This window comes from Pygoscelis adeliae, unplaced genomic scaffold (assembly GCF_000699105.1).
Source record: "Pygoscelis adeliae isolate BGI_AS28 unplaced genomic scaffold, ASM69910v1 Scaffold113, whole genome shotgun sequence".
Lineage (NCBI taxonomy): Eukaryota > Metazoa > Chordata > Aves > Sphenisciformes > Spheniscidae > Pygoscelis > Pygoscelis adeliae.
Genome location: NW_008825108.1, coordinates 6854933 through 6877578, shown reverse-complemented (window position 1 = coordinate 6877578; position 22646 = coordinate 6854933). Strand labels below are relative to the sequence as shown.

The window sequence follows — 22646 nt, the reverse complement described above, 5'->3', positions numbered from 1 at the left end:
AGCTCGTGGCGGTCTCCTCACAGCGCGCCCCGAGGCCCCCGCTGCTCAAGCCCTGCCCTTGCGATTTATTCTTTATTCAGGTTTCAGCTAATGCGTCGAGATTCTCCCCGGTGATAAACTCAGGCACAATAAATAATGGGTCAGCAATGGCGTTTGGGTTAAAACATGACTGAATAGCTTGTCACTGTGAGGAACGAGAGGGATTTTTGGTTTGTTTTGTTTTTGAAGCTTTTCTTTGAGGTGGCTGTTGGGATGGACCTGTTAGTACTCTTTATTTTCAATTCTTTTGTGATTTAGGCTTAGAAGATATTAATTATTGGTCTCCCACTACATTCTTCCAAACGGAACTGGAATATCTGTGTAGGATTGAAAAGAGGGAGAGTAGCTTGTCACCCATGGAAACCCCAGGTTAAGCTTCCAGATCTTTTTGGTCAGCTTGTAGAAGCTCTTGTTTCAAACCGGGCAGATGTGCTTCCCCACCTGTGTGGCAGCTCCTGCTCCCTGCCGCGCTTGGGCTGCCTCTGGTGAGTTAGGTGCTAAAATGGGACCTGCTAACATCTGATAGTGGCTGAGAGTGCTTCGGCCAAACTAAGGTCTTAAGAAATTGGCTACAGTTAGTGGACAAAGATGCTACAGATCTTTAACCTATAGTCCAGAGAGAATGGGTTTAAAGCCCCTGTGAGCTCCGTGTATTCAGAGTCAGTGGTGTGCCTGGAGGTAACGGAAGAACGGCTCATGGGAAGGAAGGAGGATTGAAGTCAGCGGGTCCTGGAGGGGGGTTTGGGCAAGAGCTAGCAGGGATGGTGCCTCCCTGCATGGGGGAGAGGTGGAGGGCCATAGGAGATGGTCTCACAAAACACAAGTGACATTGCTCCTGCGAGAAGGGGCAGCAACCACTGTGAGCCGTGCTTCCTGAAGATCCTGGTCAGTAGACTGGTGGTCCCCCTTCAGCTGCTTTCAGCATTGCCTTGTGGTCATCCTGCATGTCTCCTCCCAGTAGAAATCAAAATCTCTTTTTCATCCCTAGGCAAAGCCAGTTGCCAGACTCCCCACCGGACTCTGGATCGGAACCATGTTCTCCGCCACAGCTCCAGAGTAGGTCACATGAATTCTGCCTCTCCCAAGCTTGTAGGAAGGTCTCCAGCTCCTCTTCTTTCTCCTTACTTTCTTGTCTGTTTACTTCTTGCAGCCATGTGGTATGATGCTACGTGGCCCAGTGGGCCACAGCCTCCGCTCCCATGCCCATCTGCTATGGCACCCAGCAAGCTTCCCTGCAGGTTCATGGAGACTTACTCTGACCCCAGTGCCAGTGGGCATCCCTGCAACATCCCCCAAGGCTGCTGTCTGAAGACAGAAAATGCTGTGACTCCTTGGAATAATTCTACATCCTCCAGCTGTTTGGGTTTTAATTATTCATATTTTCAGCCAAATGCATCTCAGATTTCTGGGTAAATGATAAAGCTTTTATGCAAAGGATGGGACAGATAAAAAAAAAAACCCAGAGCTGGTAGAAGACGTGGTTTAAGACTGGTGTAAAATCCCCACGGGTGTAGGGTTTTCCACAGGATGGCAGTGTTTAGACATTTTTGAGACACTTGTGGTTGAGGGTTCTTTAAACATCTTGATTGAAGTTCAGATTGGAAGTAGGAATGGATTTTGATTTTTAAAACGTTAGAAGGCTAAAGAGGGATCAACAGGTGCTTCATAACTGGATTATAAAAACATTCAGGTGTTTTGCAATACCTGTTGCAGGGATTGGTCCATAAGGATCTTGTAAGTGTTCTGACAAGTGGCATGAGAGAAAAAAAAAAATAATATTGTCATATCTATGTAAGCAAGTGAAATGGTATTCGTATACCATCTGCCATATTCACCCACCAGCATGCTGTGGATGCTTAATTATTAATGATTTAATTATTTAAAATACACCGGCTAGTGCAGGCATCCAACCATGATACCTAGTAAGAATGAATTGACTGATGCATGCCAGAGAGGGACCTCCCTGGTATGGGGAGAGAAATGTGAATTCATCAGTGTTAGTCCTGGGCTTGCAGATGCTCTGTCCCTCTCTCCTCTTCTGTACAGAACTCAATTACGTGTTACATGTGTGGGGGGGAAGGAAGCTGTGCCTGGGTTTCTCACTGAAGCTATTTGTGTTCTTTTATTTGTTTGTTTTCCAGTAGAAGGTGCCAGTTAGTCAAAATCATATTATTTTTTGAGGGAATACTTTAGTTATTGGAACTTAAGATACAAAATACTTCTTAATCAAATGTGGAACTTTTGGACAAACCTAGAAAAATAATAACAATGTGGTGGGCGGGCTTTTCTTCTGCTTGTGGAGAAACCTTAGTTTGAGTACCTACTGGGCCAGACTGAGACCTGGAGTTTGGCTTGTTTTTTCCCCCATCCAGAAGGAATGACCATCTGTCAGGATATTCTAGCTTACATTTTATAATATCAAAACTTTGGAATAAAGTTTTGCTCCTTTGCACAAAGGAGCATTTTTTGAAATCTCAGTTTCTGGGAAAGGGGAAAACTGTTACCCATCAGTTGCCCCTTGAGATCTGTGCGTTAACGCATTAGTTTAACTGCTACTAGTGTTTTCTGTATAAGAAGGAAAGTGAGTTCATGCTTGGTGGAGTACAATTACTGTGTTTGTACAATTACTGTGAGTACAAATAAAGCTGTGTTTTTAATGCAAATGTCAGGAGACAATAAAACCGTGCCACGTATGCACTGTGTAAATTTTTAAAAAGAGATCAACTTCTCTATTCATATGAAATAAAAAAATAAACTAATTTATGTTTTGGAAGGAAAAATTGCATAATTCAGTTTTAAAAAGCCAACAGCAATCTCCTCCCCCCAGCAAATCAGAATTTGGGTGACAGTACAATTAGAATGAGATACCTGGGTATTCTCTTGTTATGATTCTGTAATATCTGTATTTATACTTACAAATGAGTAATGCAACGTGTATTTTTAAAAAAGTATTTCTGCAGCATCAGGCAAAAAAAGGAAGCTCTCACAATTACTGGGAGATGCCACTGATTCTCCAGTTCAGTCTCAGGACTCCAGACAAGGTAAGCAACTGTGCGAAGATGAAATTTAATGTTTCATACTGTAGACAAGTAAATATTTTAAGAGCACAGCTCCTGCTGGGTCTGAAAAGGCAGCTGTATTAACAGTCTGTACTCCACTACCAGGTTTGGAGGAATTTACCTTTTCAGTGTTTTTGAAAACCAGGACCTATTTATGTTTGTAGAAGAGAGAAGCGTTAGGGGTTCGTGTTTCCTGAGGACTCTCTGGACGAAGTATTCTGCCCTCTTCCATGTGTGAGCCTGCAGTACACAGATGATACTATACTCTGCTGACTTTGCTTGGCACTAAGTTGACTGGGCAAATAAACCATCTTGGGTCAGCTTAACAGGGAATTAATGTGGTGGATGAACAAACAGATTGCAATTTCCTGTTATCATCTCAACTCCATATTTTTTCTACAAAGTGTATCCATGCACAAGCTTGGTAAAAGCTGTGTGCTTTTCCCCACCCCTTCCCCAAATTAATTTAATTCATTGTTTTATCAAGATAAAAATGCTAGGCTTATACCAATTGATACAAAAAAGGTTATCGGGCACGTACAGAAATGGATCAGCTTCTGTGAAGTGTGAGGCTCTCTGCGAATGAACAGTTTGTAATGAACAGTTTATCTGAGGAATTTCACCGTTGTCTGTTAGTGGAAAACCTGAGAGTTGCTTGTTATTTCTTCGGAGTAAGTTATTCTTCAGCATTAAATCAATCTTTTACAACACTTTTAATGAGTAGCAACTGGATTTAGTAGGTTACTTTTCCTTTGGTATCTTTTATTTCATCAGTGTTGCTTGATTGTGACTAGTCCTCTAAGTCTACCTCTGCTGGAAAGAGAAGATGAGCAGACACTTCTGTACCTAAAATTGCTATTGCTGGTTTTAATACTTAAAGGCACAGCTTTGAAATACACTTTCCTTTGGAGTCACTGTCAATAAAATCTTACTGACACTCGTACTATAGGAAAAAGAGCACAGCCATTGGTAAAAATGGCATGGAGATCATTTAGAAATGAGGTGTGAATTTCTTTACTGTGGGTTTTTTTTTATATTTTCACTCTGCTGTATGTCTGAAGTGGGGAATTGCAAATGCAGCTTGGGCCTGAAATGATTCTGTAGGCTCTGTCTTACTGTGCTGCCACTGGCTGTGGATGGATCTTAGCTTATATGCTCAATGACTTGTTTTCTCCTGTCCTTACTGCACTCCATTTATCTGTCTCTCTTATCACATTCTCTCTCTCTTCATGAAATGTATAATATCTCAGAGAATTATGGTTGACCCTGTCTATCTTAGAATGCTGTAATGTATAGTCAGAAAGCATTAACCAGTCAACCAGATGTAGTGGTGAATGTGCTTGCTATTGGAAAACTCTGCCTCCTGCTCTGGGACGAAGTACCTGTTGCAGTGAGTTGGAGTATATTCAGTTTAAACCTGTAGTAGAGAGAATGGGAAACATATGTAATTTTGTGTAATTGCTTCTTGCAGTGTTGCAGATGTACAGTAAAATGCTTAGCTTTCCTTCCCCGCCCCCCCCAAGGAAACTAGCCATCCTTTTGGAGAGAATAAAAATAGGAAGTGCTACTTGTGTAATATTTTGCAAATCAGGAAAGCTGAAAAATTTATTTTCTAGGGCAAGGGAATACAACACAATCTTTTGGAATAACTGCAAAGAGCAATCAGATTTAAATATATATGCAGTATATTTGTGCTTTATATGTATGTGTAGATATGTAAATATATTTATAAAAATGTTTATGCAGGATTTTTGGCTAGTCACAAAAGTAATAACTGAATTTTCACTATCTCTCTACAGCAACTGTTAAGGACTGTGCTGCTGAAGTGCAAGAATATGACAGTGATGGACAGAATGCAGCTTTGGAAAAATGCTGTCAAGCTCTAACATGGCAACCATATCAAACTTCTCAGTGGAACAGCTTATTTAACTCTAATTATGAAAAACTGTAAGCACTGATGTTTGCACTTGGAAAATGTGGTTTCTTGGGGTTTTTTTTGCTGGTATTGTAGTTTTGTAGGAATAAATAACACATTTGGCATCCCTTGTTCTTACTGAAAATAAGACTGGAGAAGGAGGTGTAGCAGGCATGGTGGAATATGAACCTGCAGATGTATCAGATAAGCAGAACTTTAAACACTGGTTGAAATTCATGCCAGGTTTTCTGATTTCCCTTCGAGGATCTAGGGGCAAAAGAAAAATGAGTTTAACTTAAAATACCTTTAATTTTTGTTTATTTTGTCAAGCACATTGGGGCAAGTAATTACTGAGCATATGGCACCTTTCCCTCTAATGGCCTAAAATATTAAAGGAAAGTGGAAATAGGAGATACCTGTATTACTTCTGGGCTCATATAACCGAAGTCTTAATATCTGTAGACATATATGTATGACGTGCAACTGTATAGCTAAAGATTTAACGTTTTCCTGTATAAATCAGAACTGTAAATCATTTTTTTTGGCCACATGATCTGGGAAAGGTCATTCCAAGTTCACTTTACATCCCTGGTTTTCTCCATTCTAGTATTTAGTGAATCATTCCTTTTAACAAAAACCCTTCTACAGCGTCTGGTCAGTTCGCCAGGATTGGTGCAAACAATTTGTCACTGTCTCCACAGGACTTAAATAGCATAGTAAATTTTAATGTTCCTCTAGCCCAACCTGCCTAAAGCACTTGTGGGAGTTTGGAGTGTATCAGTGTCATTGCTGGACACTCACGTTCCCTGTTTGTGCACAGCGTGATAGGGGCAATACACATCTTACTGTGTCCCACACAACCCTTCTAGGGTATTGACATGACAAGAGAGCAGACAGCTCCGTGTTCACACCTTTCTACTCCTTGGGAGCTGGATGGGCCAAGAAACCTCCAGCTGTGTTTGTGATGTGAATTGTCACTCTAAATGAAAGTAGCTTCCAACTCCTGTTACACTTTCAGTCAACGACTGCATTAGAGCTGTGAGCTGATGTTGGGAGATTGCTCTCCTGCCGCTACCCAATTACTTGTTGGTTCCCGTACACTTAAAATTGAAGTTCCAGACTTACATTTCTTGGTGGCTTGTGTCAACAAAGACAATGTGATGCTGAGCATTAAAGCATCCAAATACATGTATCGTTACCATTACTGTGGAAGGGGATTGAGATATTATTTGCAGAGGAAGTCAGTGTTACTTTTAAGCGAGGTCAATGGCAGTACCTTTGTTCCAGGATGCACTGTAATTACGGCACAGTGCACAGATTTTCTGAGTAATGATTCTGTATTCTGTTAGCCTCAAAAGAGTTATGTGCTTATCACTGCTCAGTGTAGATTGATTGGTCCTGTACCTTGAAATTGTTGTGCCCACTTTAAGGGCATTTCTAAGGTTAATTATTATTTTCCATTTTATTCATCCAGTATTTTAACCTTTTGATTATTTCATTTTAACCACAAAATGCTGTTAGCTGAGGTAGATTCATTAGAGAAGGTTACTCTGCCATTAATTATGCCCTGCATCGTGTCTGCTTGGCACTTTCTTAGCCCCTTGCCCCATTACTATTGTGACTGGTGGGACTCTATTCCAAAGATGTTGTCTGAAGACTCAAATTCTGAATAGAAAGATGAACTTGAAGTGTATTTCTAGTAGGCATGCTTGTGTGACAGGGATATCCCTTGCTGCCTAAAAGTTCTTCCAAGTTTTGCTGTACTGCTTGGTGAGACTGACCATTCTTTGTATGATCAGAGCAAAATATGTATTTGCTCTTAGTTACAGTAAATGGTATACTCAGAAAATGATAAACATGAAATTCCTCTTTGGGAGTCATTGTTCCAAACAATTCAACTTGGAGAGATGGAAATTTGTACTTTTGCTTCTCAATCTGCTTGTCTGCATGTAAGCAAATACTCTGAAATTGCTTAAAGGATATCGGCTAATGAACTTGCTTCACACCTAAATCTGAAAAACGACTCCTTCCTCTACTATGAAATAGACACATTTCCTACATAAATAAAAAGAACTACCAGTTGTAGGAAGAAACTGAAGAAGCTTTGCTTCTTTAATAATGCTGGTTTGAGGAGATGGTAGACACTTCATTATAATTTTAAATATGAATTAACATACGACTTGGTAGTTTTGAAGTAGTTACAGAGTCATTTTCTCTTTATTCCCTGTCCCAGATAATCAGTGATTGTTTGAAAGGGGCCTTTCGTTCATAATTTATAAAAAGATAATAAAGTCTGTACATTTCTTGTAAAGTCTGTACATTTTGATTTTTCCAACTAATAACGTGCAAACGAATGGATGAGTTCTGAAAAGTCATCTTCAGTAACTGTGTTAATGAGAAGTTCTCTATAGCATCAGACGAGATCATCATTATCAAACTTTCATTAGCAAGAAAAGCCAATGCCCATATAAGAGAACCATGTAGCCCTATTATTTCAGAATTATCCATCACTTAAATGAGAGGACTGGAAACATTGTTGGGATGGTGAGTTCACTGGCTCTTTTAGAAAGATCTTTTGATACCTTTCCTTGTTTGCTGTGAATCATAAGGACAGAATACTCTTCTCTTCGGGTGACAGATTAGCCCTTTGAATAAATAGAATAGGGTTTCCTTAGTTGGGGTAGGATGGGCAACATTATAAAGGAGAGTTCTATAGTCATCTGGCCAGAGGGTCAGTATCGATAGCTTTTCATTTAGCCTGAGTAAAGCCTTATTCGAATCCCAGCAGCTGCTGCAGAAGCACTTTGGGAACAAAATAGGGAGTCTTGCTGGCTCATTAGCACGTTGTTGTCTGCAGCACTAGTTCAGCTCTGTTGTTTGTAGCAATGTTATAATGAGTGCTTGAATACACTAAAAGGTTTGGTTGTGCTTTTAGGTGAACAGAGTTCCTTTATACCAGATCTGAAAGTGAGGATTTTGTAAGCTTCTCCACCTCTGGTTTCCAAACATTTCATGTGTCAGACGAGAATTAGAGTACACTTTATATGCATTTTCATTTTTACACCTCTAAGAGGCTAAGAAGAAAATACTGGTAGAACTGGTGATTGCAAAGATGTATTTTGGCTGCCATTTTGTCAGTAAAAACTCAGATGGATTTTCAGACCACATAAAAAATAGGAACTCAAGATGTCACTCAAATAAGCCTGTACTTAAAGTTGCTATTCTTTCTTGGTTTTGTAGACCCACTGTAGGATATCACATTGTCACAGACAAAGGATTTAATTTTTCAACAACAGATGATGCCTTTGTGTGCCAGAAGAAGAATCATTTCCAAATCACAGTCCATATTGGAATCACTGGACATCCAAAATATGTCAAAACTCAGCTGGGGGGGAAACCAATAGAAAACTTTTACTTGAAAGCTTTTGGAATAAAGGCAAGTATTTCTCCTCTTTGTGATTATTACTTTTAATAAGTTAGAATGTGATTATCCATAGAATAAGGTAAAAAATTGAAATGAACTCTTTTCTTAGTAATTTTTGACCAAGAACTGACAAAAGAGAACTCTTTTAACTTACTAGTGACTTCCGTGTGGAACTCTTGGAAAAAAGTGACATTTAATGGATGCTTGTGCTGATATATGCTGAGAGACGTCATGTTTGCCTGTTTGCCATAGTTTCACTGACTTCCTTCTCTTTGGCTGAAATTTTGTTCCCTCTGTGGGCAGTGCAGGAGCATCATCTGGTGTGTAGGTGGCCAGTCTACTATTGGTCAAAAAGATGCGTTGAAAACAACAATTCACAAAGCAAAGAAAAAGGATCAAATCTGTTGTTCCTGAACAGCTCACATGTAGAAAACCAACAAAAATTCCCCATTTCTTCTTGCCAGGCTTCTGTTTTCATTTTAAGAACCAAATTCTTTCCAGCCAACATGGGTCCGCAAGCTTGCATACACAGAAGTAGTAAGAAATGTTAATCTTTTTGGAAGATTTTACCAGGTTTTTTACTTACTACCAAAACTGATTAATTGATTTAAGTGATTTTAAAAAATCCGTGTAGCTGTTTTACAAGGCAGTTACTACCAGTTTTGCTTAATGCATTCTAATGCAGAAGAAATCAGTGAATATTACTGTCATCTGTTCCCATCTGAAGCAAAGTGCTGCTTGGTACCATTCCAGAAAGGTACAGAAATTTACATTAAAATAACTTATGGAATTACTTGGCATAGGTTCAGTTCTCATGTTAAATATCTTTTATACATTTATATTAATATAAATGTATAAAATATATAAATTATATATATTAGCATTTATACTTTGGGATAGGATGAGCCAGTAACAGTCTAGCTTCAGAAAGCAGTTTTTCTTTTGCAAATTAATGCGTGACTTTTCCTTTTTTTCCCCTTTCAAATTATGTCCACAGAATGATTTGGGGCTTCAGACTAGCTGGAACACAGCACTGTCAGGTGTCAATTGATCAGGAGTCAATTCCCATGTTATTTTCTATAGGGTTCCATGAGAAATGAGAGAGATGTCACTGTTTCAGACACAATTTGTCTATTAATTTCTATTGCAAATTTTATGTGTTTGAAATTTAATATTCTTGTTATTTTTGAAAATTCTTTTTTCTTTATAGGTGGAAGCTCCAAATCAAACAATTGCTATTGAACAGTCTCAGTCAGATCGAAGCAAAAAAACTTTCCATCCTGTTAAGTAAGAATTTTGAGAAATTTATTCCATTTTATTTCAATACTTGATTGGTCGGAAATGTGAAGTAGTTGTTTCTTGGAAACTTATAGCAGCTCTAAGCCGGTCTTCTGATCTTTGTCCAGATTCCATTCCGGGTGTGCGCATAGAATCACAGTAGTAATATATACCTGGTCTCCCTTCATTAAAGAAAATTTTCAGCAGCTTTACAAATGTGTTAAGTATGCCTATCCAAAATGTTTATATTCAGCTGACAACACTGTTGTATGAGCTGTATGGCAGATGCATTTCCCATCTTAAGAAATGTCAGTAATGTTGCTGTTCTACGTGGGCATGAGATGTATTTGCAGTGCTTTTAAGGGGGAGTGCCCCTGCTAGAAACATACATGCAGCTTCTCCCTGGAACTCTCTGCCATTCTTCTGCATCTTAACTCACTGACAGAATCAATGTTTGTTCTTCTGGCATAAGTGTCTTCTGTTGGAGCTGTTCTGTTCTCTATAAATAATTAAAGAAGCCTTAAAACAGAAAAAGATAAGACAGTGTCAAGTTTGACAGGACAGTGCTGGGATAAAGGCTGCAATATATAATCTGCAAAAATTAGCTTTGAGCTTGGGAGGAGAGGTCGATTTTCACTTAATTACCTCTATCATGGCATTTTTCTTCCTTTTGCATACTGAAGAATAGATTCTGGGTGTAAATTGTTTCATGGGTGCTGATGGTGTAGTTTTCATTTATACCAGATGAGAACACAGTCGATGGACTGTTGTTTTCTCCATGCAAACTCTTTATTCATATTATTTATCACTGACAGGAGCAGTGCCACTATGTATTTGAGACATATGTCTGTATTTTGTACTTCCAGACATAAAAATTAGGTGCAGGTGAAAAAAAGGGCAAGCAGTAAAATTTATTTATTTTAATGTGGAAACTCAGACCCAATAATAAGCAATGTTACCCTTGGCAATCAACAAATACCTATCATATGGAACACATACGGTTTTATTATGTTCAAGACCCTGTACAAACAGACCAAGAAACACAAGGCTCCTATTACTAAGAACAGTTTCCCACTGCTGGTGCTTTATCCTGTTTGTTTATCTCCTTGACATAGTCAGTGTTTTTAATGCATTTTTATAAACCAGGGTTACTGCATTTTTACTGGGGTTCCTCTGTTTTTTCATTTGTCAGCTTTTCTCAAAACTATATTAATGAGTTTGAGGAAATCTGGCTTGAGCCAGGTAGACCTCAATTGCTTATTTCCCTGATCTTGTTTTCTTTTCTATTTTAGAGTTGATCTGCCAGGGGACCAGATAACTAAAGTAACACTGGGAAGGTTGCATTTCAGTGAAACAACAGCAAATAATATGCGAAAAAAGGGGAAACCTAATCCTGACCAGAGGTATTGCTGTAGCTAGTTGGCCTGTGTGTGTGAAGTGGAAAAGAGAAGGTCTACTTTAGAATGGAGCTGATGTTTGTGAAAAATCTCAGCATTGCCAAATCCTGTGATTTTTTAAATTTCAAATTCTGTGATATTTGGTATGCTTAAAGGCCTCCTCTAGAGTCACAGGATGATGTGAGAATAAAAGAAAGTATCTCATCCTTGTGGTTAGAGATTGTTTCAGGAAATCACAGCCAGAATGTTGGCTGACAGAATCAGGCAGCCAAAAAACCAAATGATGATAATTTTCTTCTGGGGAAGGAAGGGTCTTCATCTTTGAGTCTTCATTACTTAGATTTGTCAAAATTACTGTAATCTTTGTTCATTTTCAGTGATTGTGGGGCTTGAAAGAGCATATTACTTGAGAGTGAAGGAAATATTTTTTCCTTCATGTTGCAACATAAATATATTTAAAAAATGTTCTGGCTATCTTTTTATGAATCAGTAACAGCAGTTGCATTTAAAACATTTTATTTTTTTCTGTGAGAAGACATTACTTCAATTATTATCTTGATTAAATCAATTTCAAATTAGATACTTCATGCTGGTAGTTGGACTGTATGCTGTCTCTCAGGATGAATTCTATCTACTGTCTGCATATGTCTCTGAAAAGATCATTGTGAGGGTAGGTAGAAATTTATATTGCTTTCATGTGAAACGTATTTACAAAACTGTTTTGATATTCATAGGAGACTACGGGGGGGTAATTCTTGGGCATAAAAATGACCATTGAATCAAAAAGACTGAGGAAAAAAGATTATGGTTGCATATTATATGAATATGTTGTTATCTTTTAATTATCGGCATTTTAAAACATTAAAAGCAGAGCTATAGAAGAATTTAAAAAGAAAGCTTGTTGTGAATTCCAATACAAAATACATTGACTTTTCCAGATTGTTTTTTCTTTGAGGTGAAACAATTTCCGGCACTTGACAGGAATTTGGTAAATGCTTTCATTGGCTAGATGCTTCATTTTCAAAGGAGGATGAGAATGAAAAAAAATGCAAGGAAAGAAGGTCAAGCAGCTCTAGGAAGATTAAGACCCATAGCTGCCCCTTTCCACTGTGTTTCCAGAGTGTCCCAGCTCTTAATTTGGTGGTTGTAATATAGGTTTCAAAATAGAAAAAGGAAGAATTGGTCTCTCTTCCTCAATGACCATTACTTTTCAGTCCTCTGATCCACATAAAGTTTTCCTTTTAGTACTCAGCTTTAGCCTACAGAGTTAGACTTAGAAGAGAGAGAAAACCCAGAGCTCTATTGTAACAGGAGCTATGGAGGGTTAGGGTTAGGAGAGAGAGAAAGCGCAGAGCCCCGGCATGACTGGGGTTGCAAGGGGACTGCCAAGGAAAGGTGGGGGCTGCCAAAAGCTTTCAGTCCTGGTCCCTTTTTCATGTGACCAATAGCTGGTGGTTAACATCTGAACTGGGTGTAGTCTAGGGTTATGGTTATTTCTAGGGTGAAGATTATGCTTAGGGCTTAGAAAGATGGGAAATGCATAGGTGCCATGTGGTGGGGCTGCAAAGGATGGTGAGGGCTTCCGGAAGACTGCAGTCCAGTGAACTTTTTTGCGTGGGCCAACTGAGGAGCTGCTTCTTTTTTGCATGGAGTATTTCTAGTCCTTGGCTTACGGTGAGGAATAGGCTTAGTATTTTGGTTTAGAGTCAAATAAGACCAAGAGCTCTATTGTATTAAGCGGGACTGGGAAGCGGCTCCTAAAGAAAGGTGAGGGCTGTCTAAAGCTTTTAGTCCTGGCATCATTTTTTGTAGGCCATTGCTTGGGTCCTTTTTGGTGGCACATCGTCTGCCTAGGCTTATGATTACAGCCTGGTTTAGCATTCAGGTTTGGAGAGAGCAAAAATGCAAATCCCCAGTATGTGTGGTGTTGCACAGGGGTTTCCAAAGGAAGATGAGGGCTTTCAGACGGTTTCAGTCCTGGCTCCTTTTTCGTATGGGCCATTACTTTCTGTCTTCTTGTGCCATAAAGCCTCTTCCTGCAGCTGCAGTTAGGTTTTTGCAGGGCAATATGGCCGAGAGCTCCTTTCTGGGTGGAGCTGCGAAAGGGCTTTGAAAGCAATGTTTGGAGTTCAGTAGTTTTCTGCCCTGCTGAGAAGTTTCATCATCCTGGCCATTGCTGTGGTTCTTTCATTTCAGGACACTGAAGCATTGTGTTTGTGTCATTCCTGCATAGTTAGTTCTTTTCCTCTTTTGTCCATTAATTTCCACAATACTGCGTTCGTTGAATTTCTCTTTCTGCATCTAGCAGTGTTACAAATATACTCTCTTTACTAATTTGGGAAAGCTGTTGAATTTTCACATTTGACTCATCCTTGGGATTATTTTTACCTTATAAGATAAATATTTTTATGTAAGATTTAGAAATTTGCATTTTCCTACCATTTTTAATGTTAGATTCTTTTGAAATTTCAGTGAAGAGAGCTCCTTCAATGTGTGTGAGACAGTTTTTTAATAGCAATCCAGGGAATGAGATTTTGCAAACCTGGCCACTATTCCAGACAAAGAAAAAAGAAGGCAGAAAAGCAGAAGGATCAAGAGGCTGTGATTTGAAGTGGTGAAAATATCAACAGGAAAGCTGGAAAGGAAAAAAAAGTCATTTTCCAGATGTCTGACGGGGCTTCAGTGGCAGGGTACAGTGAGCCAGCCACTGGCTACCTTAAAGTGGCAAAGCTGTGCAAACGCACCGTGAGAGAAAGCAACTCACGTTCTGGCCCTTTATACACTCAAACATAACGTAACAAAACTACCAGCTGAGTAGTGGTTATCAGGCATATCAGATCATGCTCTAATTGTGGCAAACGGTGATAAGTGCTCAGCACCATGCCCTGTAGATGGCAAAGCCTTGTGAAAGCCTGGCTTCTTTAAATGAGTGCAAACTTTTTATAGTGATCATACTTTTGTTCAGACTCAAATTTTAAAGCCTGAATTCAAAGTAAAAAAAAAAAAAACCAAACCAAAATTAATTACTGAAATCAAATGCCTTTTCTAATTATACACACTCTGTTGTTTTTCTGGTGTTCTTTAAAAGACCCTGTTTCCTTGACATGAAATTTCTAATATGAGTTAATTTTAAACATTACAGAGGATTTTATGAACCACGTGTGTTTAATCTCTGCCTTGTTTGCTCTTTTCTGATTTCCAGCCTCAGCTAAAATTTGCTGGTAAATAAATGGTTATGTGGCATAATGTCAAAGTTAAAATTTGGAAAGCTTTGGACATTGATAATTTTGCTTAAGGTGATAATAAAGTAGAATTCAAGGGAAAAAGCAATGAGGCCGATGCTGTATGAGTAGAAACACTTACTTAGAAGTGACTCCACTCTGTTTTTTTCTGTTGGTGTGTTAGAAAAGCTCTTGAATACAATTTTAATATTAAAGATTTGGCATTTCATTTTCCCTGAATTCCTGATGGAATAAGCAATAGTACATCTATGCTATACTATATCTTTAAACATAATTTTTTACTTCCAGGCATCTAACCCAGGGCAGTTTGAGAATGACAGTGATGTACTGTGGCAGCGAGGACATGTTCCAGAGACGATAGTCTATCATGGTCGAGTAGGAATTAACACAGATGCACCAGACGAAGCACTGGTTGTCTGCGGAAATGCAAAAGTTATGGGCAGAGTCATGCACCCATCTGACAGCCGAGCAAAACAGAATATCCGGGAGGTAAGGGCGGGGGAGTATTTAGAGCATCTATGTTTGCACCACAGCACATGTGTGGATCATTGTTCTGACATGTGAAGCACCTTCTTTACCCTGGGTGTGCTGAAATGCTGGCCTAAAGAAATCGAGTGCACTGCTGTGCTCTGTAGAGCCATTGCCTATGGACTTTGGAAGAGGCTGACCACAGAAGCTGGAGATATCTGTGTAAATGGGAGTTGTCAGACTGAAGGGTAACTGGCAATACAAATACAAATAGCACTCTGCTAATGGGGAATGAGAAGATTGTCCGTATTGTTCGATGCAAAGATTGGCCAAGTGCCCATGTCAGGCTTGTTGCTATCTCACTGAAGTCCTAGGTGCCATGACCGTTCCTAACGTTTCAACATATGAATCTTGGTATTTGTCCAACTAGGTCGATACGAATGAGCAGTTGAGAAGAATAACACAAATGAGGCTGGTGGAGTATGACTACAAGCCTGAATTTGCATCTGTTATGGGAATAAAAAATACTCATGAAACAGGTATTCAGTCAGCTCTGTTCCCATTTTTCATTAACTTCCACTGTTGTTCATTGTGCCATAGTGCCTTTTAACACCCTGCTATTTCATCCTCATTTCTTAGGGTGCTACAATTGCACGCTGTTCTGTGTTTCTCTTGTGATATAAAAATGCCAAAATTGAGTATTTCTGGTATTTTCCAACTTCCGTTTAAATTTTTAAAGATGGAGGGTTATTTTTCCAGAGGTTTAATGAAAATGAAGTACGTGATCACAAACAATTTTGTTCTTATTGCAGAGAAACTGGACTTCTAAAGGTTTCTGTTTGTTTTCTGTGGAATGGAAAAAAAAAGTGAAATCCTGGATTTTCCTACCACAGAGAAATTCTAGATCATGTTTGGCCCTACCTGTAGCTTTTAGGTTGGTCGACTCAAAGCACACAACCATGGTCAACGGTATGCCACTGTGTTTCCTGACTTTAGTTTATCTTGTGAACAGGAATAATAGCCCAGGAGGTGAAGGAGCTTTTACCTCAAGCTGTTAGAGAAGTTGGAGAAGTTTCTTGTAATGATGGAGAAAAAATAGAAAACTTCCTCATGGTTGACAAGGTATGGTCTTGAGAGAGAAGGTGGAGGTGTGTATTTAGACTGTTCCTTTCGTATATGGAGCTATAAACAAACACTATGCTTTATACAAAGCTCTAGGCCTCCACATGTGTTTACAAAAATAGTGTTTGGCAAATCATTGAGAAAAACTGAACCACCAGGTGTTAGTAAATGGCTGAATCTTTTAATGACAAAAAGTATTTACATTAAAATCTCGTTATAAATAAACATACAATAAAGAGAAAAGGAAAAAAACTAGCTTTGCTGAATAAAGGTGGATATCGATTTCATAGCATTGGTTCAACAAGCGGGACTCCAAAACATTCTTTTGTGTTTAAGTTAATTAAGTGTTCCAGAAGTGAATTAAGCAATGATGGCATTCTATTTGTTAAATAAAAACTTCCTTACTCTAATCCGGGTGTAATCACTTCATACTAAATAAAAATGCTAACTCTGTGTGCTCTGTGGGAAGGTTTTTTTGACCATCTGAAATCCTTATTATAGCTTCAAAATCATATACTATAAAATGTTTATGGCACACAAAGTAATTACCATGCTCATAGGTTGGAAACAATGCCTTAGTCTGTTGTCCTGTGGTCTCTTCCTCTACTTTTCCTGTAGAAATAGGACTGCAAGGGACTGTCAGTCACAGAGTCCAGTCACACATGACTGTAGACAGCGCTTGTCCACAGCATGGCTCAGAGTGGCCCCTCTGTTGTGCGCTGGTTCACTGCAGGTCAAGGACCACTTCCCAGCTTTTTCCTGCTTACAGCCAATAATGGGTAACCTTGTCTTGTCTGGATGATGTCATGAACATGGTCCTGTATTCATTATATTCATGCATTCTTTCATTATTCTATAGAAAACACAAGTTTACACCACCAAACTTGGAGAAAATATCTATTAAAAATATTGCATTTCATTTGCCTTCTTTTGATAGGCTAAAAATAAGTTAAATTCATAGGTTAAATCTGCTAGGCTGTATTCCATATAAAGGAAGCATGAATTAGACACTTTGAATAAAGCTGAGGAAAGAGCACTTTCTAGAGATACTGTTGGAAAGGAGACTTTTAGAAAATCTTCTGTATTTGGTCAGGGTTCCAGCCTGTAGCTGATTTCTAGATGCTCATAGAAGCGCAGTGGTGTTAGATAGTGACATTGGGTTTGTTTTGCCCTTTAACACTTCCTGTTACATTGTGTGACAGTTGCATCATCATTTACATTTTTGAGCCCCCCCCAACTGCTTTGCGGTCGTCAGTTTTTTTCTGACAAAACTTTTATGTTGGACAATTGAGCTTTTGATTTATATCTCTCTCTGCTGAAATATCACACAAAATACCATCTGTAACGGTGCCTCACAGCACTGCCATTTGGGCCCATCGTGTTCCCTTTCTTCTCTGTAGCTTGGGTCTCCGGACAACACTTGCCAGGATGTCTTCCAGGGATGTGACTTAGCAAATGGAGAAAGCCTGCTGCACCCTGCAGGACGTGATTCTGCCGTGGATGTAGCCCAAGCAAGAATGAGTTGTTACAGCAATGGCTTATTTGCTGCTTAGCATTTTCTTGACTAATTGGCTAGGTCTGGGATCACTTCACAAACATTTCGACATTGTTTTAATACAGTTAGGTAAATCTGTGCTTTCTCCTCTTTCTCCTAACACCTGTGGCAGAGTATGTGAATGTCAATTCTGCGACCTTTGGGTGACAGGGGCAGGAGAGATCTGTGTCTAACAGTTTAAGATGTATATTGAATTCAGAGATTTGGAACATCTGATGTCCAGGTGGAACATCTGCTTTAAATGTCTGGAGCTCCCAACTCCAGAATAGCTCAGCACCTTGAGTAGTAAATGGACGTTGCTTCGTATCTTTGCTTTCAGCTAGGCAGGTGATGAGGCCTTGAACTTTGTTATCTCACATTCCAAGTTTAGTTCCAGATAAGCAGGATATTGGCTGGTTTGGTTGTGTCTCTTTGTCAGTTACCTGTTTGGAGCTGTTGAACTCTGTAAAATTAATTGATTGCATTACACATTTGAACCAGGCTCTGCTACTCTAGAGAAATGTCTCAACTGTGTGGAAATTTGCTATTTTGGGACAAGAATCTTTCTTCTCTTCTCAGTCGCACTGTGCTCAGTACTTTGTCATCAGTGAGGCAGTAAAACTCTAATCAGTCCTTTTGTCCCAAAGAAAGTATTCCTTCATTTTGCCAGATGAGCCATTTTCTCAGCTAGTTGAAGCCACCTAGAAGAGATTCCTGCATGATTTGAAGAGAATGGAAAGGACAGCTGCTACATGTCATTGATATGAGGACAAGTGACCGTATAAATGATTTCACAGTTCTAGGCACAGGAGGTTATTTTGAAGTCACTTTTTAGTTAAACAGGCTGTTGGTCTTCTGGCAGTAGAGAAGTTTGCAACTTACCACTGATACCTGTGCTCTGGTTCTGTTTATACAAAATACTGTCTGTTTTTGTGGAATGCAGTCACCTTTAAAAGAAGGGTGTGCGTGACATTTACAATGTGAAAGGCAAAACTCTGCTTTTGCTTTACTTCTGCATGACTTGACTAGACTGGAACACTTAGCAACATTAACTGCAGTAATAGCTTCATCCAAGGTTTAATGGCATCAGTCTGGTTGTACATTAGTATGAGAAAGCCGTTCTTTCAAACACAGCAAAGAAAGTATGCTGTTACCATGCTCCTGTAGTGGATCAGTAACCATTTTTGGCTCAGAAATGGACAAAATACTTATTACCTGGATGGTTGTACTGAAGGCTTTTCCAGCAGCACATTGATACCTAGACGATAAGCAGGGGGTAGAAGAATAGAAGGCTTTTCCTGGGTAAAATATTCAGGAGTAAATGGAGGGTGTCTGAACTGTGTTAGTTGTGGTGCTGATCACGGTATTAGAACTTACAGGACTCCTGTAAGAAGCTGGAGAGGTTGAAGGGGAGAACAAAATATTATGCCATCACAGCTTGACCTCTGGTTTGGATCTTTCCCTGTCTCGCTGATTCCTGTGTGATTCATGTTATGTGTACAACACGGACAGAAACTCTGGCTTGTCTGAGCCAGGTTAGTCAATCCTGTAGGTAGATGGTTGCACGTACATTTTGCTAAGGGATTCTGAAATCTATGTTCAGCTGCAGCACTACAAATCAAATGGTAGATGCCTGTTGTGACAGTGTTAAGGTTTAAAATTCAACACAGTATGAAGGTAAAATATAGTTTAAATTCTTGGTCTACGAAGCCCTTCAGCTTCTTAAAATTTTTCTGCAAGTCCTCATTTTCAATTTACTGCAAATTGAACATAAGCAATTTTTACAATCTAGCAAAAGGTTTTTATAGTCATAAGTGCATCCCATTTACAGTGAGATAACTTGTGTTTGCATTTTAAATATTCAATGTATCTTTACATAGGTGAATTCTGTACTCATTACTGCTTGTTACATCTGACTGATGAGTATATTGTATCTACTTTTGTCATTGTTTTGCTTCTCAGGATCAGATCTTTATGGAGAATGTTGGTGCTGTAAAGCAGCTTTGTAAACTAACCAACAATCTTGAAGTCAGAATAGAAGAATTGGAACAATGGAATAGGAAACTGGCCAGGCTGAAACGGATGAGCAGTTTAAAGTCAACAGTCAGTGAAGAGAGCAAAGTCAGGTACTTCTGTCTAGAATGTTCTCTGATAGCTGTAACAGAAATTGGTAAAGTGGTCTCTGTGGTAGAAGTGAAAACCGATTTTGCTTGACAGTGGAGTTCAGCTCATTTCCAGCATTTAAGTTGTGCAAAAAATACAAATTTCTCATATTTTTTAACTCACTGACAAAATTACTGTTTCAAATGGCTGTTAAATTGCAATCATTTTTGTAATTGCTTCAGTTGCATAAAGCAAGGGTAAATTATGTCCAGTTACAACCCTGGAGCTTAGGAATTGCTGCTAAGAGAAATCTGCAGAGCTGCTTCTGCAAGAAAGAATCTTCATTAGTGCTTCAGTGGAAGTGATGAGCATTTCCTATTTCTAAACCATTTCCCCAAGTTTTCTTTGAAATCAAATGTAGCATTTAATAGCATTCACCTGGGTGAGTTAACTGGAGGCCTTTGTTCTTGAAAATGAATGTGATGACACTTCTGCCTTTCTCTTTTTAAATGTTAAAATTGCAAAAGCAAGTGACATTAACACCCTATTGAAAACGTCTCTTTTTCATTTATTAGTTGCTGAAGCATTTGAATGTTAAAAGAGTTTTTGTCTCTCACAGCAGGTATAGTCGAGCTACTAGTCTTCTGTCATCAAAAAAATCAGTCCTGCTAAAATCCAGCAAGGTGGGTGAAATTAAATATATGAAATATGCCTATGAGACAGTTTTTGTAAGTGCTGAAATATTAGTGAAAGCTTTCATGTTTCTAAATATTGAATCAAATTCCTTAGCCAGAATTATTTAGTGTCATGCTAGAATCTTAAAAACTAACTGTAGTGAGATAGAAAATACATATGAGACACTTCCATTTCTTGCCTATACTTTGTGTGTGTGAGAGTAGATCCATTCTGTGTGATGGTGTGAAGGAGGAGACCTCAACAGGAGAGAATTGTTGAGCCTGTAGGTGTGCTCACATGGTGCAGTGCAGCTTTACATAGAAATGCTCATTTCAGTTTGGAAGTCTGCACAGTGATAATTCTTCCTCAGCTTTCTTCCTTGGATGAGTCTTTCACTGTGGTTTGCAGTTAGCATCTCCTGTTTTGTACTGGATCATGCTGTCTTTCAGGTGGTTAAGACCTGGATAGGATGTCGTTGCTATTGCTGAATGACTTCCTCTTGCCCATATCCTGGTATAGAAAGAGGAGACCCCTTTTCACAGGGATTGAATGAGTTAGGGAATATGTGTTGACCTTTTTCACGACAGCCTTCCTAGGCTGCTAAGTCCTGTTCTTTAAGATGAACCAGTGCTCATTTGCGTACTTTGCTTTTGCCAGTGCCAAAGAGCAAGAGAAAATAATAGGTCGAATGTCCTTTATTGCATAATGACAATCAAATGCTCCATCATCTAAGATCATCCTACTTGTTTAGAAAGTGCCTTTCTTCTGTATTTACACCAGCACTGGTTTAACGTGGTCTGAACATATACTGAAAGCTGCTCATCTTTTAGTTCTGGCCACTGCTTACTGAGTTCGTCATTTGATTTTGCAATACTTCAAGTGTATGAAAAATGGCACGAAGAAAAGAGAAGGAGCTGTTGTTTTTACCCACCATTTCTTCCTGTGTAATGTTTGTGTCCCCAGACTATCAACAGTGTGCAATGCACTCACAGTTTTAGGGAGCCTTTTGTCACTTAAGTTTTTCTCTTTAGACGTTGACCCCTATATAAAGATGACTTGTATGGTTCCTCTGAAAGAAACAAGGTTAACTTAAAGCCAGACTAGTAGTAGCTTAATTATGTGCCACTTAAATTAATCAAACTTTTTTTTTTTCCTAGGTTTGTTTGTCAAAGAGGAAAGAGTCTAGCTCCATGAAGATTTTCCGGGTGACTATAATAGCTTTGATTGCTATTATGGCATTATGGTAACAATTAATTATCAACAAGTTGACTTGTTTCTCCCTTCCCCTTTCTACTTATCTCATCAGAAAGAAGATTGCAATTTTTTTCTTCTTCTCACCCTTCCTACTCAGAGAACACAATGTATTCAAATTAACAGTGAATATGCCTGGTAATATTGTAAAGTTGAAATTGTTTTAGAAAAGTGAGATATTCAAGTGGTGCACACACAACTAATCTCTGTCCATGTCACAATGTATGGTGTACCTTGAATATATCTCGGTGGCTCGTGCTACAGGTCCAAAGCTGGACCTGTGAGTCTCTGCATGTTTTACGCAATCATTCTGTGCCTAAGTACAATTTCTGATGTACAGAGTGATTCTGTTGTGTGAAATGAAGCTGGACTTGTTCCCAGTATGGTGGGCAGTCCTGTGACTCTGAAGGTTTAACTTGTGACATTGGACTTGTGGAAAGGAAAGTATGCTCTGGACTTTTGAGATTGCCATTTTCTGTTTCCAGTCCAAAAACCTGTGGCTTACAATCTCTCTGAAGTGAACTGAGTACTTTGAACTGGTGTTGTGATTCTATTTACAATGGAAAACTGACCATATTTTGTGTTGAATTTAGCTGTATACAAGTACCTGACCTAAAACCCATTAAATTAAGTCGAAATTTTTTCCACTAAAGGGGAAGTGATCAGATAATTAACTCTTACATTACTACATTTGGACAAGCTGCTGTCAAGGTATTATTCATATTATGTTACATAAGAGATGGATGTAAATCTACGGAGTAATTCTCTTTCTACAGTGCTTTGACAATATCGACCCTGTATTTACTTAGCGTTCATGGCAGGCATTTTGAAAAACATCCGATTTACAGGCAAGTAGTTGAATTAGTGTTAGTGAATTAGAATTAGTAATAGGTTGTGGACCAATCTGTTTTGGTCCACAACTCTGATGTTCATTTCTTAATGAATTGTTTTTCTTTTTCTTCATCAGCGGTACCTCAAGTTCTGTTGTACTCTCTCCCTCTACCACTACAGCAGGTACTGTATCTCTGCTGGTCTGCATACATGTAACAGGCTTTCAATTTCTGTGTTATTATAAAATGGCAATAGACACACAGCACTAGTGAGAATTACGTCTATTTTTTTTCCCCTTTAGCATTACA

The 22646-nt window shown here is 38.9% G+C and overlaps 1 protein-coding gene across 1 annotated transcript in view; it reads left to right on the top strand.

Moving 5' to 3' along the window:
• MYRFL (myelin regulatory factor-like) overlaps nucleotides 1-22386 on the top strand; it is a 27264-nt gene extending 4878 nt beyond the window's left edge. The window contains exons 4-16 of the mRNA XM_009327671.1: nucleotides 1028-1095; nucleotides 4898-5045; nucleotides 8254-8449; nucleotides 9648-9724; nucleotides 11008-11118; nucleotides 11692-11782; nucleotides 14643-14843; nucleotides 15253-15361; nucleotides 15835-15944; nucleotides 19441-19604; nucleotides 20201-20264; nucleotides 21414-21499; nucleotides 22284-22386. Of these exons, the coding sequence (XP_009325946.1) occupies nucleotides 1028-1095; nucleotides 4898-5045; nucleotides 8254-8449; nucleotides 9648-9724; nucleotides 11008-11118; nucleotides 11692-11782; nucleotides 14643-14843; nucleotides 15253-15361; nucleotides 15835-15944; nucleotides 19441-19604; nucleotides 20201-20264; nucleotides 21414-21499; nucleotides 22284-22386 (1528 nt within the window). The remainder of the gene's footprint in view (nucleotides 1-1027; nucleotides 1096-4897; nucleotides 5046-8253; nucleotides 8450-9647; nucleotides 9725-11007; nucleotides 11119-11691; nucleotides 11783-14642; nucleotides 14844-15252; nucleotides 15362-15834; nucleotides 15945-19440; nucleotides 19605-20200; nucleotides 20265-21413; nucleotides 21500-22283) is intronic.
• Nucleotides 22387-22646: the final 260 nt, after the last annotated feature.